Genomic DNA, 14,692 nt, shown 5'->3' on the forward strand with positions numbered 1-14,692 from the left:
GAGGCTTTCACACTCACGCAAGGCAGCGCTTAGGAAGGAAAAGCCATTTTGAACAATCTTCCAGCTGCGCGGCCAAGTGATGAAGTGACTCAGGCGTTGCAGAGAGACTTGTTAATGCCCAACTAAACATGCAAACATCATATAAACCACAGTATTGATCAGCAGCTTCAGCTTGTCAAGCACGGTGACTGATCGTAAGGCAGATGGGAGCACATTGCACACACATAATACACCTCACAGCAGATCAAACGAGTGGGAGTCTATTACTGGGCTCATATTTAGTCGGCGCTCAGGCAGCTTTGAAAAATCACTTCACTCCTTAATATCGACTCCTGTTAATATTCTCCTGGGGCAAATTAAAAAATGATTAGCGCACAATTTGTATCTGGACCAATCAAGATCGTAAATGAATCGACGCTGCCAGATGAGATCAGGTGGAAATTCAACTGCAAAGAATGAAGGTTGAGAAAAGAGTGTTTATTTCTATTTGTGGCAACTCTTCAGTTTTTTGTTGTTGTTGTTGTTTTTTAATCATTTCACCATCAGTATTTTTAAAAGCCTAATTCCAAAACATAAGAGCAAATCCATCAATTAAAATAAAAAGATTAGGATTAATCTACTTTGTAATGACCTGCATCTAAGTCTTATATATCGTCCAATCTGTGCGTAGCAAAAAGCTAAATTAATACTTAATAGTGAGCTAAATTTGCTTTATAGATTTTCATAGAAACATCAGAAAAATATGAATGAAAAGATGTAAGTATAAAGGAAAATGCAGTGCCTTGACAAGGTAATTTTTAGCTTCTAAATTGTCCATGTTTCATACACAAATAAGAGAGTAGTGGAGGGAAAATGGTGCATGCTTTTCAAAGTATTTTTAAAATAAACTTTTGTTGTTTTTCATGTATTTCCATATGTCTCCTTCATCCTGAAAATCCTAAATGAAGTCCAGTGGAACAGCTAATATTTAGTGTCACTTTGCTTCCACTTTGCAGTGCAAGTATGAACAATAGTTATGTGATCGACCACAAAGTGATCCCAAAAATCATTTTGGAATCAAAAGGATCAAAAGCTTATAGACGGATATAAGCTGCACATGGATGAGGAGCAACTCTCTTACATGGAGATTTAACCAAATATTAGTGAACATGTACAGCCAGGTTTTTTGTTTGTTTAAAAGAAAAAACTTCTGTTATATTTGTGCCACCATTTTTTCTCTTTGAAAAATTCCTAATGAATAATTAAAAGACAAATAACATTTTCATTGCCACGATGATTGTGTAACTTATGCATGTAATCGTATACAAACCCTACATTTTAATCTGCTTTTAGCCTCGGCCATATTGCCACAAGCAAACAAAGTCCTGTAGCTCATTTGCTTTTAGATGCGACTTCCAGAAGAAGGGAAATAAAACTAGAGTGGGTAAAAATGCGACCGCAGCCTTCTGGCACCACTTTTACAGCCTCTTGTTTATTAATATTTGATGCAGTCAGTTGTGAAATCCAGAATAAGTAACATCAAATGTTTACAATAATATCGGTTACTTGAGCAAATAAACCTGGGAGCAATAGCATATTAATACATCACTTTAAGGAAAGGAAAAACACACACACACAGAAGCACACAATACACAAAATGTACTTCTATTTTCTGGGATGTTTACACCCCGCTGTGCTGCGGAGTTACAACAGCCCCATTACCCACCAACATGTCCCGCCTACCCATCCTCACATCCATCCTTTCCCCGGCTCACTTTGCCTCTCAGGGGGCTGGGGGAGGAGAAGGTCTGGACCAAAATAGGACGCAAATACAGAAGCTGACATCCTCCAGTGGAGCAACAAAATCCACGCTAATACCTTCTCTATGGATGCCATTTAAAGGGTTTTCTTCTTTTTTTAACTGCTGGTCTTAGCCATTCTGTTTGAGTTCATGCTAAGATTATTTAGCAGAAAGGCTCATATCAAAAGGTTTGATTGGATGTCAGCCATCCCTGCTGAGCTGCTGAGGGATTGGAGCAGCTCTGTTTGACAAGATAACTCGACTGGTTTGAAAGAGAAGCAGAGGTCCTGATCAACGACACAAGCTTAAGTTTTTTGTACAAAAGTAATCAAAAGCAATGTTGAGCGCATTTCTTTTATGGCTTTCTTCCTGTGTTAGTAATTCAGTCACGTTGGGTGGATGCCAAAACAGTAAGAAATCTTAAAGGGAAATGTTGATTAAAAAAACAAAAACAAAAAAACATTCCTCCCTCCTCCTATTGATCTTGCAGCAATGAGAACAGAAATGCGTTACATCACAGCAGCTACATGCAGGTTTTGCCCAGCAACATCAACTGGCAGCACAGAGAGGAGAAGCCAGCCAATTCATTCATTCATTGATTCATTCAGTCACTTAATCAGTCAAACAATCCACAGGGGCGGTTGTTTCATTGAATACCTGGTGGTGGTAACTGCCTTCCCTTCGATATGACGTCTAAACAAGGAGAGAGTCAAAGGAACAAGGTCAGGAAGGGCTTTGTGCAAAACAATGCAACTTTATGTGGGTGGCAGCAGTCATTCATGAGGTGAAGTGATTTAAAGAAAAGAAAACCCATATGTGCAAAGAAAGAGAAAAATAGCATAAGAAAATAAAATGAATAATTTTAACTATTAGATTTAAAAAACAAAATAAAAGTCAATATGTTATTTATTGCTTACACAGATTATTGAGAAAGCAAGATATCTAGTGGACACAGTAGTAATCTTCTCATTTCGTATCTTTCAAATTTTCATTTTATTTTAAATTGTTTTAATCAATGAAAGTTTTCATTTATCAGAATGAATGCAGATGTCAAATTCCTATTTACAGTGCTTATTTATGAAAAGTATTCATGTAGTCAGTGTGTCTTAAGTGATCATAGTTTATAGACACCTGGAAGGTTAATCAGTGTTCCTGACTACCATTCTAAGCTAATTGGAGAAAAGTACAAGTCAGTGGATGGAAACAAAAAAAAATCTCTAAAGCACTGAGTGAACATTCTCAGGAGTTCAGGTAAAAACATCATCTAGAAATGGAGGATATATGACACGTATAGATTTGCCCCGATCAGACTGTCTTCACAAACTGATTGCCCGTGCAAGAAGGAGACGAGTGAGAGAACCCACCAGAATACGTATCACCACACCGGTCGAGCTGCAAGCTTCAGCAGCTGAGATGGACGAGATCCTGCAGACAATCATTTGTGCCCAGATTCTTCACCAGTCAAAGTTTTTATGTGAGAGCGGCAATAAGAAAACCACCGTTGAAGAAAACTCATATCAAGGCTTGAGAAGATTTAGCCAAAAAGCACGTGGGAGACTCCATGTCCAAGTGGAAAACGGTTCTTTGGTCAATTTTGGCAATCCGACTAGTCGCTATGTTTGGTGGACGTCAAACATTGCGGTATTTCCATTGTACTGCCTCATTATTGGTTTTATGACAAAGAACAGAACAGTTTCGGGGATAAATTTGAAAATTTGCTCCCTCACACTGTTAACATGGTTTTACCAGCTCCCAAAACCGAAACCAGATACTTGAAGGGTTGCATTTAGGCCTCTCTCCCAAAAGAGGGATATATATATTTAATCTTGTGAGGGAAATATCTCTTTGCACTGGCTTATTTTTTCCCATTAAAATAAACATCTTCATCAGTTTATGTGACTGAAACTTCAAAACAAATGTGGTGAAGTGAAGTTATTTGGTCAAACAGCTATGCTGGACCTCTAATGGTGATAAGAAATGCCAGCTCTGCTTTAGGATTATTACATCTAAGCTAATTCAAGAGGCTTTTCAGAACAAATAAGGCTGGCGAGCTCGTTGCTTGTTTACCACTTCACTGAACGCGACGGCACAAGCAGCTGCTGTTCTGGCGTCGTCACTGCATCCAGGGCGACCATCTGACCGAACCAAACCATCTGTTGGCAATCTATTACAAACATGCTCATTTAAAAGGATTGATTTTCAGTTAAAACTCCAGTGAGCTGATGTCCAGTGAGCGCCGTCTTTGTGGAAGAGCCAGCATTACCCTGAGGTTTCCTTCCAGTACAGTGAGCCCTGCCCATTTCTTTGCAGCCGATTGGCCTTTGCAGCATGCATGATTAGTAATGACCACGGGCTACTTGGTAGTGAGAAAACAAATGAGTGAGGCCGGCAGAAATGAAATTCATTTTTCTGTCCTGCAGCAACAGCTTGACACAGTCAGTTTTCTGTTGGCCTATGTCACTCGCAACAGAGTTATGTAATCTTGTCAGAGCCTTACAGAAGATGAAATCACTACGATTTGTTGAATTGGTGAGGTTTGTGTATCTCAGGGTGACAGGAAAGCAACTAATTTACAGCTATCACAGAGGGAAGGAGGAACAAAAAGAAGAAGAGCTGCAAAATACAAATAGGTCAGTACAAACAAACAGGAAAAGTGAAACAGGTTTCAGGATTTTACCTTGGAGCGCGTTTTGAAGGTCCTAAATGCACCAGATTTAAAAATGACTCTGTTTCTTTTACACAGGATGAAGGCCACCATTCCAATCACCACCATCAGTAAGAAGAGAGGAGTGAGAACGGCCATGATCCACAGGTTGCTGGGTGGTGTCTTCACCACAGCTGCACATGGGGGGGGGAAATAACGTTAAATTAACAGCAGTTTTAATCTGGTACGATATGTAAACAACAGATATGAGTGAGCTTGATGAAAAGAATGTATTAAATGCTGCTGTTTTAGGTGTACCCAAGGCTCAATTTTAGGTTCACATCTTGTTCAGTGATTGTCTAACTAAACCCGATTAGTTAGACTGATGTTTTCATGCTTTGCTGACGACGACACCGTAGACAAACCGATGAAACTGTGACAAAAACGTGGATGTATTTTTTCGTCTGACAAGGCGAGGCAATGAGAGCTTGCAGTTTTGATGGCTGTATGTTCACAATAAAGACTAAAAAGAGTGGCAAATATAATGTTTTAATCCAAATTTCTTGAAATTAAGTGAAGGATATGTGAAAATGTGTGAAATTAAACCATTTTAACAATCTAGCAGCAATTTTCTTTAATCTAACGCATACAAAAGGATGAGTATTTCTCACTTGAATTTATTTTCAACTGCTTACTTTTGGAGCTGTTTGCAGATAGCATGTGTTTTCATTGAAGGCATGAATATAATTGTCCTCCTCTCTACCCATCGGGAGGCAGAGAGAAAGTGTTTATCAAGAACACTGTGATCTCTTCGCAGCATCAACACTTTAGGAAGAGCTGACAAATCCAATGTTTCCTTCAGTTGGTTAAGTGTAATGAGGTTTCTGAGATAATACAAGTTACAAAATGAGAAAATGCAAGTCAAAGGGAGAGAATACGCTGTTCTCTTGAGCTAAAACGAACGAAAAAGCCACCAAAAACATGCATGAATATTTTTAACGTTATGTTTGAATAAAAATCCAAAGTCACCTATCCAAAAATAATTTGTGCAGCCTGACTATGTTGTTGATCAAGTTGTTAATGTCACAATGTCATATGTACAGAAAGATAATGGCAGATAGATCTGGAAGCATTTTGTCTTTTTACAAAATACTGTTGAAACTAGAGGCAGATGTGCAAAGGTGGGACTGGGATGTAATGGAGACAAACATGGAAAGGAAGGAAAGCACATGGAAACGTCAGAAAATGCAAACATTAGTTATGCTTTCTACTGTTTATAAATATTGTGTTTATATACTATTTTTTTTACAACATTTGTACTACCAACCCACCAGGGAATAGCCTGCTTGAATAAATTCTTCATATTATCACTCAAGCAGTGATTTCTATTAGTCTGTGTAGCCTTTAAGAAACAAACAAAATGTGTGTCGTTCATAAACCAACCACAGTTCTGTTCCGACTGAATAACCTTTGTGTGGATACAACGGCTATATTCCCACAGCAGGTCTTAATTGCTCAATTTAGATTTTTTGCTGAAATCAGCTTTTTTTTTTTTTGGCATGGCATTTCATACTACTAATGAACTGAAACTGCAACCGGACTTGTGTGTGAGCTATTTACGTCCCCGAAGCGACCCACGTGTGCAGAAGCAGCACGTAAACATCACACAGCAGCCATGGAGGTAATAATGGATGCTTGCTTTGACTTAAATACATATAAAAGACATGCAACGCAGCAATGACAGTTTAAATACAAGCTTACGTTCGGCCTGCACTTGCACAAAGTATCCCAGTGTCAGAGCCATGGTCTGGGAATCCAGGCTGCTGAGGGTCTTTGCAGCTGCAGATCCTGTGATGGGGGATCCATTCAGCTGTGCATAGTAGGTCATCTCTGCTGGGTTCTTTGGACCTGGAAGCCGTCGCATGCTCACCATCTGGGAGTGGGGAGACACAGTTGCATCATAGTTTTAGAGAAATTTCTAAAAAAAAAAAAAGCTTTGAGCCTTGTTAACCATCAAGAAAACATATAATCTGGAGGCAAGTTGCACACAAAATCCCTTATCTTCTCCAACCGATAGATTGCCGCGTCTGTTGCTCAATTTCTTTTTTTGCTTTGATCAAGTCGAGCGTTGGCTGGGAGATGAATGGATTTATTGAAGACTCTCAAGGATAAACGAGTCACATGAAATCTCAATTCCCTTTCATCATACATCAAACAGTTTTTTTTAAACATAACACAGCTTTAATCAAGTCTAGTAATTTGATTTTGTCATAAAAAAAAAAATTAAAAAAAACGATACGAGTTATTAAATAGCTGGAGGTTTATTCCTCTGACTGCACCCAGCAAGTTCTGACAGTTCTGAGAAGCTCTTCCTCCTCCACTCAGCAGCCATAAAACTGCTCAACTGTGAAGACCGTAAAAACCCGCGAGGGTTTGTAATGCATGCGGGTCACTATGAATAAAACGTCATCGTAATTTGAACAATACGGAGCACCAAGCGGGGGAGGTGACGCAAAAGAAAATATTGCTCACCAAATATTTCTGTGCTTATTATTATCTCGTGTTTAAACTGAATCATTCTAACGTCTTCCTCCACCAATTAAATTTAATTTTAGAGCTGTAGAGTTAATTAATCAAAGAAATTACGTAAAAAGCATTTTTTTTTATTTATTTAAAAGTAGCTAGTGGTTAGATTTGACCATAAAAAATGTTTGGCTGTAGCCTCTGTTCTACAAACATACAACTCCCCTCTATTTTTTGACAGGATTCCTTCCTAGCCGTCCCACCTTCAGTCCCCCCGGAGTGCTGTCCAGGATTCTAAATCTGGAGCTGTCTGTGGTAGTGCATGCATTCAAACCTTTTCATAAGAGACTGAGAAAAAGTTTAGTTCCAAAGCGAAAGTTTTAGGAAAAAAATATCACATTTACATAATGTCTGAAAAGCAACTTTGAAATGATGATTTACTTTATCAGAAGAAGAAAAAAAGAGCAAACCACCCTTTTTAAATCGAATTGAACTGCCTGAATGCATATAATTCACATACCACAAATTACATGAACTTACAGTACTATTTGCCAAGAAACTTGAGACAGATGTTTACCATTATACCTTATAGAAGGGTATAATTTAGGGAACATCTACAGGTGTCAGAAGTTGGACCATACAAGCTCCCACTATTAAATATAAGATTTCTCCCAAATTTGGATAGATATGAAAAACCCTGTGAAGAGGTGAGGATGTTATAAAGATCTGAACAAAAAGACCGAGCATGTTTACAATATCCTTACTCCAGCCTCTACTTGTTTGTGCTGCCATCTTGACATCGTATTTCTACAAAAAGAATGATCAATCTCTACTGACCTGCACGGTGTAGCCGCCCACAGACGTGGCCCGCCGGGACCTCATGGACCGAGAGCCCTGCCTGCCAGCAACGAGGAAAAGCTCAGCCAGCCGCTGCTCCATGAGACTGGCGAAGCTCTGGTAGTTGGCCTCCAGGGAGGAGCTGTCCACATCCTGGATCACTGAGCAAGGAGACAAGAAATGACAGCCAGATTTAGGGGGTCGGGGGAAGAGGCGTTCAGGCAGACAAAAAGGGAAAAAGAAAAAGTGGGTGAGTAAAGGATTGGGAGCAGAAAATATAAAGAAGAAAAGCAAAGCAGGAGAAAAAAAATGAGCAAAAAAAAAAGAGTTTGAAGAAAGACAAAAAGTCAGAGAAGTTAGAGATGTGTGATCGGTATGACAATAGAGATGACAGATGATCTTCCTCCTGAGAGCTGCTCTTACAACAGGCCATAAGTGAGATGGATCAGTGGACAGACATCACACACACACACACACACACACACACACACACACACACACACACACACACACACTGTCACACAGCAGCATCATTCACAGCCGTCCCTGATGTGATATGAAGTGATCTCTCCCCCTGCCCCAGTCAGGAAACTGTGAATTATACATCAATGGGATTTTCCGCAGCTAAAGTGACTCAGAACTGAGAGAGTAAGAAGAAGAAGAAGAAGAATGGATGGATGGAGGTGGATTGCTAAACATGCAAAGAAACACACAGAGCAGTACGAAAAAGGCATTTTGGTGTTATCTAATCAGTGCAACAATTGGTTTTGCAGAATCTGTCCAGGAGCAAATTACCTGTGATCACCCAGTAGCTCCTGGTTGCGGTGGATGTGTTGAGATTGTGGTACTCAAGAGCTGGAGAGACAGACAAAGAGACAGAGACGTCACATTTACATTTGAACACCCAGGAAACTAACTTTACTTCAATCAGTAGTTTTTACATTTTGTTTTTAAGGTTCTGGAAAAAGTTCACAATTTACAAGTTTCATATAATTTATTGGTAATGGACACTGTTTAAATTTAGTAGTATATATTTTTTACAGAGTTTCACAAATTTGAAATAAATTTAACATACGTAGGTACATCATTTATTAAAAAACCTAAAGTATCGATGGGCATTTTTTATTTAGCACAATAAAATATGCACACTGAATTTATATGAATGCCTCTGTTCAAACGACAACAGCCTTTGCCTTCATAGACATTGTATGTTTTCTAAATAACATTGGGGCTTCTTGAACTGACATTAAATTTACACCAGAAGTTGGTAATAACCAAAGTAACACAGACATAAAAAAAACCCCATCAAAACTAATTACTACATAGTACAGATGCTAGAAGGTGAAATATTAAAGGGAATTAATCGTTAATACATCAAAAATTGTATGCAAAAAGACTTAGAAAGTCAAAAACTATCTGAAATCTGTCAGCGTTTAGAAAGGATTCCTATCATATCAAGACATTTTATATATATAAATTATTTTTCAGACAATTCTCTTTATCTTTTGTCCCAAAATACTTATGTTTTCATAAGACCACAATAAAAACTCCAACAAGTGAACACATATCACTGGACAAAGAATAGGGCATCATTGAAGTTATTTGTGAAAATGTGGACAATACTGGCAAAGCAGTCAGTCAGTCAGTCAGTCAGTCAGTCAGTCAGTCAGTCAGTCCATCTGCCCTATCAAAACAGTAAATAGAAGAACTGGCATGTATGAACACTTGCAGTTCTTCAATATCCAAAGCTGTCACTAAAATAAATGGCCAGCTCAGACAAGAGCCGGTGCAATTTATCTCGCTTTATTGCCACCAAATAACGGTGCAGATAACCAACGTACAACTACTCAGACACTGGGGGAGCATCCTTCATTCTCAAATGAAAAAAGGGAGAAATGTCTGACTGTGAGAGCATTCATTATGTTCAATAAAACATCTCAGGATTAAGAAAAGGAATTTGGTCGCTGTATCGTGAAGAGTATTCACAATACAGACCCCCTGTCTTATTTGGAGTCCAGCACAAGATTATTTGTCTCAAGATATTACAACCTGAGACAGTCAATTGAAAACATAAACACTTTTATACACTGTTTGTTTTCCAGTGATGGTATCATTTACAGCTCAATACAAGAAAAGCAACTATACAAAAAAAAAAAAAGCAATCAACTCCTGCAGAATACATTATTTCTCACTATTTCCCATGCAAATTGGATTTTAAAAGCTGCAATAAAAATATGCTATAATTAGCGTACGGGCAAAAGGCCTTTGAAGTCACGGAAAGAAAATGCAACATTGGTAAATTTGTGTGAAGCAGCACTGTAATGAACACCGACACGCTCCACATTTTATTCTGCCAGCCTGTTTTAAGAAATACCTGCTCCTCCATTCCCAGTCAGCTGTCTCCGTATGTCTCTATACACACACACACAAAAACCATAACACCCTCAGTTTCAATCTCATCTGGCAACGTCTCTCGTCCTATTTCCACCTCACCCAATCTGTCGCCAGCTTACCATAAGACCAAGTCAGGACTACAGCGAGCAAACTGTATCTTTAACCAGCATTTGTTTCTGCTCTAAACTATCGTCCAGAGACAAGAAAAATGAGAACACATTTACATTCGCCGCTCTCTCCTCTTAACTTAAATGAGCTCATAAAAACACTTCATGCTCCAACAGCATTGGAGTGTGAAGGTTCAGGGCTCTCCATCTGAGTTCTTCGCAGAATCTGTGAAAATGCCCAGATGAATCCGCCATTTAAATTTTATCAGCGTGGTTGTTGGAAATTTAATTGCAATATGCAAAAAAAAAAAAAGAGGATGGAAAATGTAGAGTAATAGAAAATGTTCTGCTCAGGTTTAATACAAAACACACACACACACACACACACACACACACACACACGGAAGATAAGGCATGAACAGCATCAGATTTCTTTTTAAATGAAGACTTTAGATAAAGATGAGAAAATCACAGCTTCCAGTTACTTCCCTTCAAACACTGAACGTCTGTTTAAAACTGGGCTCTGTTAGGCAACGTGTTTGGTCTGAATTTAATCTTAAAAACATGGAACAATCAGACTTAGCGAGGCCAACACACCGACCCACACAAAGACGTGTGGAGGAACGGGAGGTGGGTTAAATTTTTTCACAAATAAGTATCTCAATAGCGTGGTGTGCAAATGCACTCAGTCACATTTGATTTGATTCTCTTAAATGAACTCCAGAAAAACCAATCAGAATTTAGCAAATTAGCTGCCGCTGTTTATCTGTGTGACGCATGATCTCAGTATGACTACAGCGGTTCTGTGAAGACCTCAGTGTTTTGTTGACGTAAATTAGGGAACAAAGAGCTTCATAAAGACCACGGAGAACAGCAACAGGAGAATGCTGGAATAACTTTAAGCTTTAAACAATGTCAAAAGCTTTGGATGCTCCCAAAATAGTAGAGGAAAAAAAAATCCAACCTTATATAAATATATTCTGGACTGGAACACCAGAAGAAACAAAACATTATAATGTAATTTGTCTTTCTATCAACCTGTCTTGTTTAGGAAAGCACTCTTATGAAAGAGAGAGAAACACAGATGTAGCCTTCCTACAAGCGGACATGCCAGTCCATCTGAAAGCTAATTAACTCTATGCAATGCAGCTCCCCTTGGAAAATTAACCAATGACGCATGCCTGACAGGACAGGACAGAACAGGGAAAACAAACTGCAGTGTTTTGTCTTCTTCATTATGCAGTGCAAAAGTTAAAATTTTATTAAAATGTACAGGCAAATGAGAAAGTGCACTTGAATGACTTCCAGAGTTCAATCTGGGACAACGAACCCGGTACAGAATGAAGGAAGTAGCTTTGTGGTGTGAAGAAATACTCTCAGCCTGCAAACAGACTCATCCTTCACATAAATGATTACCTATTTATGCTCTAAAGGTAACTACCATCCAAAACACACCTGGGATATTAGCTGCTATCACTGCTGTGATCATTCACTGCCATTTTTTTAGTCAGTCATCCAATAGGCTACCATGCATTGCTTGTTTTTTTGTTTCACCCCTCGAAACATTCAGTGATTTTTAGGAGAGCAGGAAGGCTTTCTGTGGTGATGCTAAGTGGATTTGGATGTGACCAAGCAAAGTGTGATGTTTGAGCCCTTTGGGTGTTGAGAGCACACACCAACAGATACTAATCTAATCTCACTCTGCTAAAATTAGCTCATCTGGGGAACACGGGCAACAGATAGCCCAAGGCAGGCTTGGGATGATAGGAGCTCTGCAGCTGTTTGCCCTTTTAAAAAAAAAAATCTCACAGATGGCATCAGAGGGAGCGATGGAATATAAACAAAGATCATTTGAACCAACTCTGGAGTGTGGGGGCCATTCACTTTGGGTAGCTGGACTCAAATAAAACACACGCAACATTTATGAAAAGGGCAGGACTAAGTTATTCAATTTTTGCATTAAAAACAAAAGAAGCACTCATCGATATTGCAAAAAAAAAAAATTACAAAATGACTAAATTACTACATTTCCATCACTCCTCTCATCCTCCATTCGTTCTTTGATAACTAAAATTATGATCTTGTCCTGATAATAAGCATATCATAACCCTCAGTGCTTTCCGAACCTCAAAGAAGCACCAATCTTTTCCTTTGCCCCTTAGTGGAGTAGATCTATAATGAGTTGAAGATCGCACGCTCATTTGACACATCAAACAGCGTTTTAACTTTGATGCTGCGGTCTCTCTTGGTCCCATGTGTTTGGCCGCTTGTGGTGCCTGATGCTGCTGAACAGATCAGGCCCTGTTGAAAAAATTAGTTGCTACTCGTCAACTTACGCTTGAATACCACAAAGACCTTCATAACTGACTGAAAACATGGATTAGCAAGGGATAGTGCTTAGGTTTTATTTAAAGCCACTGACTGCTAATACATTTCAGTCAGATTTGTTTTATACTAAGACAAACAAAGATGCTTGGAGTACATTTTAGATTTCAAGTAATCTTTGCGCTTGGGGAGCAGATTAAACATGTGACAATTCATGATTTTTGCATTGCCTTTCAGTTGAGTACTTGGTCCTGAGCACTCAGTAGTCATGAGGGGACCAAACAAATATTATTTCAAAGTCTTTCTTAGCTAGAAGTTCTAGCAGCAGCAGTACAAGTGGACCAAAGGAAAGTAAAGGTTACATAATCTATTAATATATTAGGATGGAAACTGATTTCTTTCTTGTTTAGTTTCTCTGGGAGATAAGCAAACAACTGTATTTTTTTTATTTATTACTTTTTATTGTTAACATCCATAACCAAGCGGATTTATTGGTTCAGCTTTCTGCTGAACATTCTTTTTGTTTCAATAACGATGTCCTGGTCTCCTAGCGGTCCTTGTTCTCCTCCTAAGCCTTTCAAAACTGAAATAAAACTCCAGGGGCGAAAGCTCCTTCATAGATTCCAAGCTCCGCTCACTGCAGTCTTTATTCTTACTGCTGATGAAATTAAGGAAAAAAACACCATGAAGTATGAAAGTAGGCTCAGTGTTTAAACTTTTTCATACTCTCCAGCCTGAGGGTACAACTGAGTCAAGTCAAGGAAAGCTACATTGTAGATGTTCTTAGATGTGTACTGGTTATTGAGTTCAGCGTATTTATGATTTCCCCTTAACACATATCGTAAAAAAATAAATAAATACCTGAAATCTGGCAAGTACTTCAGCATTTACTCTCTTTTCAGTAATAAAAATATAAAGAGAGGACATACTAATATTTTTATTATGCAAATATGCAATGACAATCAAATAACCTTGAATGTTATTTCTTGAATGAATGAATTTACCAGAATATGCTAAAATAACAAAAATGCCAAGTCAATATGATGTGAAGTCTAAATAATGTTTTGTAATGTTTTTGCAATGATTTTGCAGCTGTACATATTTCTTTTAACTTTTGCATGGAGAGACAAACGTGTGTGAATTAATACAAAGAGACTATCTGCTTTTCTAGCAGGATACATTATTACAGAATTGTAATGATGACAGGAAGAATGAAGTGGATTAGACAACATTGGCTATGTTTACATCCAGATATAACTGTAGTAAAATTTGATCATATGAAAATATAGTTACTGAAGAAATCAGTTAAACAAAACCAGTCTATCAACAGGAAGCAGGACCTAAAGATCTAAAGAAACTCAAGAACTGACAAAAACATAGTCTGTTCTTTCAGTCTGGAAAAGACATGAATGACTAGATTTAATTCAAATTCAATTTGATTCAGAAACATTTTAATTAAATAGATGAATGGACGCAATAGATGGATCCTTGGATAAATAATTTTAAGCAATAATGGCTTCAGCAGCCAACCAGATGCACACTCAATATTTCTAAATGAAACTTGGTGGTGAGCTTGACCTGCAGATGCTGTGGTTGTTCAGAGAAATTTAAAAACAGAAAAACAAGGACACTCTCTTTTAATCAAAGATTTATTATCTGATGGTTATAAAAATACTTTGACTTGAGTTTGTGATTAAGAAATTTAGGAGCAATTATTTCCCTTGAGAAAAGATGCATCCTTAATTTAATTTATTACATTTAGTCCAAAAACTTTAGAATTGTTACGCTGAGATTTTTGTCTAGACTTAAGAAACTCTTCAAAGAAACTGTGGATATTTAAACAAGACATGAATGCATTGACCTGAACTGGCTTGTTTTCAGCTCAACTGACCCTCAATAACAGTGAGACAGGGGAAAACTTTAATGTCATAATACAGTAAAGTTTCTCTCTTTTTTACCCTTTTCGAGGTTTAAATCTCTTCCTGTAATGGGAGCATATAGAAATTAGTGTAGTCTGGGGTAAATCTCAGTTTAAGAATCTATATTTGCGTTTATTACTGCTATAAAATGTCAAATATAATT

At 38.1% G+C, this 14,692-nt stretch overlaps 1 protein-coding gene across 2 annotated transcripts in view; it reads right to left on the bottom strand.

Moving 5' to 3' along the window:
* Positions 1-14,692, bottom strand: part of kiaa1549la (KIAA1549-like a) — an 84,476-nt gene that overhangs the window by 27,422 nt on the left and 42,362 nt on the right. Inside the window, exons 8-12 of one of the 2 annotated variants that reach the window (XM_007558585.2) lie at positions 8,580-8,639; positions 7,785-7,945; positions 6,186-6,357; positions 4,458-4,618; positions 2,438-2,473 (exon numbers count right to left, since the gene is read on the bottom strand). In XM_007558585.2, coding sequence (XP_007558647.1) covers positions 2,438-2,473; positions 4,458-4,618; positions 6,186-6,357; positions 7,785-7,945; positions 8,580-8,639 — 590 coding nt within the window. The remainder of the gene's footprint in view (positions 1-2,437; positions 2,474-4,457; positions 4,619-6,185; positions 6,358-7,784; positions 7,946-8,579; positions 8,640-14,692) is intronic. The other variant, XM_007558586.2, reaches the window with a different exon arrangement.

Source organism: Poecilia formosa, unplaced genomic scaffold, assembly GCF_000485575.1.
Source record: "Poecilia formosa unplaced genomic scaffold, Poecilia_formosa-5.1.2 Scaffold97, whole genome shotgun sequence".
Classification (NCBI taxonomy): Eukaryota; Metazoa; Chordata; class Actinopteri; order Cyprinodontiformes; family Poeciliidae; genus Poecilia; species Poecilia formosa.